This window comes from Myotis davidii, unplaced genomic scaffold (genome assembly GCF_000327345.1).
Source record: "Myotis davidii unplaced genomic scaffold, ASM32734v1 scaffold438, whole genome shotgun sequence".
Taxonomy (NCBI): Eukaryota; Metazoa; Chordata; class Mammalia; order Chiroptera; family Vespertilionidae; genus Myotis; species Myotis davidii.
In genome coordinates this window covers 2,738,714-2,743,183 of record NW_006290031.1, presented here as the reverse complement: position 1 = coordinate 2,743,183, position 4,470 = coordinate 2,738,714, and the positions used below count along the sequence as shown (strand labels likewise).

Genomic DNA, 4,470 nt, shown 5'->3' with positions numbered 1-4,470 from the left:
AGGTACATGCCCTTGACCGGAATCAACCCGGGCACCCCTGAGTCCCCAGGCTGACGCTCTATCCACTGAGCCAAACCGGTTAGGGCCAGGCTAATTCTTTAAGTTTGTAATATACTGAAGCATGTAATAAACCTTTTGGTAGTTCAGTTTGTTCATTAAATTCTACATGTGCATGAAATCATATGGTACTTTTTTTCTGTTTTTGACATTTTAAATTATTATTATTTTAAATATATTTTATTGACTTTTTACAGAGAGGAAGGGAGAGGGATAGAGAGCCAGAAACATCGATGAGAGAGAAACACCGATCAGCTGCCTCCTGCACATTCCCTGCGGGGAACGTGCCCGCAACCAAGGTACATGCCCTTGACCGGAATCAAACCTGGCACCCCTGAGTCCCCAGGCTGACGCTCTATCCACTGAGCCAAACCGGTTAGGGCCAGGCTAATTCTTTAAGTTTGTAATATACTGAAGCATGTAATAAACCTTTCTTTTTATTGTATGATTTCTTAAAAAATATATTCAGCATTTGGGATTTGAGTCCCTGTTAGTTGGTAGGTGAGTACACTACTGACCCAATGTGACTTTCTGGCACAGCAAAAGTAAAACGAAAAACAAACAAACAAAAATTGTGAGTACCTAGGGTTGCTCAGGTTGCTCAAGTGGAGTCTAAAGTTCTATTATATTTGTGAATCAGAACCGGCATGATTGCTTTAGTAAATCGGTGTCAAATTTATGTTTGTCTTTTATGTATCTAAGTGGGAGTGTGGCTGAGAGGCATTAGGAAGAAGAATCATAGTCAGCTGTGAAAACTCAGAATTGCTCATTGAAAGGCTTCATTTGAGAAAGAGAAATTAGCTGTTACCTTGTGCCAAGTACTAGAGCAGTTGCTTCATATGTTATTAACATTGTGTATACCACATAGAAATCTCTAAGACATACGCCAGAGACCGCATGTTTTTGGGCAAACTGCACGTTATTTAAATCACCATAATGCACTTTAGGTGTTGTTTTTCAATAATTATAACGTTTTTATTTACAAAAACAATTAAATAATTAAAGTTCCTAGTACTTTTTTAACATATGGTACTGCGTAAAACATTTTCCTCTATGAAGAGAGACCAAACAAAATTTACATAAATATCTAGATTCGCTCTGTTTTCCATGGGTGTGAAAAACGAGAACACTCGGGAGTGGTCCTTAACAGATGGCGCGCGAAACACAAGAAAACTCCTGAGCGGTACAAAATGTGTTAACTCCTTTATACAGAAATAGGGGGAGGGGAGTGAATAAATTGCTAAGGTGGAGTCACTAGCTATTTGTTCTCCCTAAACCACTCTCACCCTCCCACTTCTACCCCCAGTCACTTCAAAACCTAACAAAGTTTGGATGTCACTGTGGTAGAATCTTAAAAAAAATTCATTCTTTTCAGTCACCAGATGTAACACAAGCCTCCTTTATGTGCTCTTTTATTTTATGTTGATATTTACAGTTGATTAATAATACAAGTGAATAAGAGACTCTTTAGCCCTAATCAGTTTGGCTTAGTGGACAGATCGTCAGCCTGAGGACTGAAAGGTCCCAGGTTCGATTCCGGTCAAGGGCATGTACCTTGGTTGCGGGCACATCCCCAGTGGGAGGTGTGCAGGAGGTAGCTGATCGATGTTTCTCTCTCATCTATGTTTCTAACTCTATCCCTCTCCCTTCCTCTCTGTAAAACATCAATAAAATATATATTTTTTTAAAAAGAGATTTTTCAAATTATTAAATAGGCATATGCATACCTTTCTTCCTCATATGTACCCAAGCCCAGATTGCAACTTTAGGCATCAGGAAATAAAAGAAATTCATTGTCTCCCTAGCCAGTTTTGCTCAGTGGATAGAGCGTCGGCCTGTGGACTGAAAGGTCCCGGGTTCCATTCCAGTCAAGGGCACATGCCTGGAGTTAGGGGGCATGCAGGAGGCAGCCAGTCAATGATTCTCATCATTGATGTTTCCATCTCTCCCTCTCCCTTCCTCTCTGAAATCAATAAAAATATATTTAAAAAAGAAATTCATTGTAGTAGAGCAAGTACCCAGGACTAACTCTCAGGGGGAAATTCTCTCTCACCTGCAGTTAACAAAATCACTTTATGTGCTTACACCAACGTGCAAATGTTCATCATTAGTTTGTTTCCCTTATCATTGTTTGTTACATTTTACAAATGACAAATATCTGAGACAAATACAAGTGTGATAAAAAGCTATGTCTTCCCAACATACTGGAAGTCATAATCTATTAGTAGGTTCCCAGTTTCAGTTTTAAAGATAATCTTACTATCTTTTTTAAGAATATGGAGAAATGCTTTGTCCAAGTAGGATACAGAATTAATATATTCTCATAGTTATTATTTAAACTGGGTGGAAATATAAATGTATGGATTTAAACAAAACAAACCTCACCCGAACCTGTTTGGCTCAGTGTATAGAATGTTGGCCCAAGGACTGAAGAGTCTAGGGTTCAATTCCGGTCAAGGGCACATACCTCAGTTGCAGGCTCCCTCCCCCGCCCAGGTCAGGGTACATGCAGGAGGCAACCAATCAATGTATCTATCTCACGTGGATGTTTCTCTCTGTCTGTCCTTTTCCCTTGACAAAAAAAACAACAACAAAAAACCCACTAGTTTGTTGGAAATATATGATAACATTACAGTAGATACTTTAAAGCAGTGGTTCTCAATGCCTCAACCTAATGCCTCGACCCTTTAATACAGTTCCTCATGTTGTGGTGAGCCCCAACCATAAAATTATTTTCGTTGCTACTTCATAACAGTAATTTTGCTACTGTTATGAATCATAATGTAAATATCTGATATTCAGGATGTATTTAGGCAACCCCTGTGAAAGGGTCGTTGGACCCCCAAAGGGGTCGAGACCCACAGGTTGGGAACCGCTGCTTTAGAGTGATGGGATTATGACTTTTTCCCCTTTTTGTTTTTGGATTTTCTGAACATTGTACTTGAAAAATGTTGGCCAGTGTGGTACAGTGGTTGAGCATCAACCCATGAAACGAGGTCACTGGTTCAATTCCTAGTCAGGACACATGCCTGGGTAGTGGGGGCTCAATCCCCAGTAGAGGGTGTACAGGAGGCAGCTCTTCGATGTTTATCTCTTATTGATGTTTCTATCTCTCTCTCTCTCACCCTCTAAAATCAATAAAACATTTTTTAAATTTTAAAATAAATAAAAATGTAGGCTCTCACAATGTGAAAAAAATTAATAAGCATTGAAAACAGTGTCTTTTAATGGGCAGTGAATTTGACTCTTCCTTTCCACACAAAGTACCTAGTAAAATTAATGTGGAAAACTAAGGCTTTTGATTTTAAGTTCAGTTGCTAAGAACATGTTTTAATAAAGAAAAGGTACTATATCATAATCTATGAAATAGATTTAATACTATATTTTTAAAGTTATGTAGCCAGTTGATATTCAACAAGTGACAAAATAAAAAAAAACCAGTTTCCTTATCCTTTTATCATTTTATGTATTATACATATATGAATACATATATATTATATAAACCCTAAGGCACAAAAAAAGTTGCTTCACAGTAAAAATGGTGCTGAACACATCATCAGTTGGAAATACATTTGAAGTTTTCCAGTAGTGGTGAAATTAATGGATCCTAACACCCACCTTTCAGCTACTTGCCTCTTTCACAGTTCTTTAGAGAGGAAGTCAGGTTGCAAGCCAAAGGTAATTTTGGAAATAACTTAAAGTAAAAGCAATGTATGTTCCCCCTTGTTTTGCTAATTACTTGTAGTTTTTCATTTTTTCTTTTAGACGAGCCATCTATGATGCATTTGAACGCTTTCTGCACAAATATGCTAACTGATTGGATCACTGTATGTAACCAATGTGGCCATCATGTTTCTCACAAAAGGAGTTTCATCCTTTGACGATGTGAAACCAGTAAGACAGCACTGTACACTGAATGGCCTTATTATTATGACCACCTGACGTTTGTAGGCACATTAGCTATAATTTCGCGCTGAAGTTGCTAGAGGGCTAGATCATTATAAACGTCTGAATAGCACAACATACCTAAGTATCGTTGCTGATCAAGTTCATCCTATCATGTCGATGGCGTATCCCAATGGAGATGGCTTCTTCCAACAAGACAATGCGCCATGCCACGGTGCTCGTATTGTGCAGGAGTGGGTTCAAGAACATGAGGGAGACTTTACCTTGCTTAGGTGGCCCCCACAATCACCAGATCTCAATCCAATTGAGCATTTGTGGGATGAAGTTAAAAGAGCCATCAGGCAGCTGGTTCCACAACCATCAAATCTCTCAGAACTGGATAGTGCTATTCATCAGGCATGGTGTCAGATTCCTCACATCACCTTTCAGCATCTTGTGGAGTCAGTGCCAAGAAGAATCGCCTCAGTATTGAAGGCAAAAGGTGGCCCAACGAAGTACTGATGGGGT

The 4,470-nt window shown here is 39.0% G+C and overlaps 1 protein-coding gene across 2 annotated transcripts in view; it reads left to right on the top strand.

Annotated features, from left to right (window-relative positions):
- The window catches only part of ABHD18 (abhydrolase domain containing 18), a 49,388-nt gene extending 45,336 nt beyond the window's left edge, over positions 1-4,052 (top strand). For both annotated transcript variants that reach the window (XM_015563326.1, XM_006762817.2), the window contains exon 13: positions 3,823-4,052. In XM_015563326.1, coding sequence (XP_015418812.1) covers positions 3,823-3,874 — 52 coding nt within the window. In that variant the 3' untranslated portion in view covers positions 3,875-4,052. The remainder of the gene's footprint in view (positions 1-3,822) is intronic.
- The last annotated feature ends 418 nt before the right edge of the window (positions 4,053-4,470 follow it).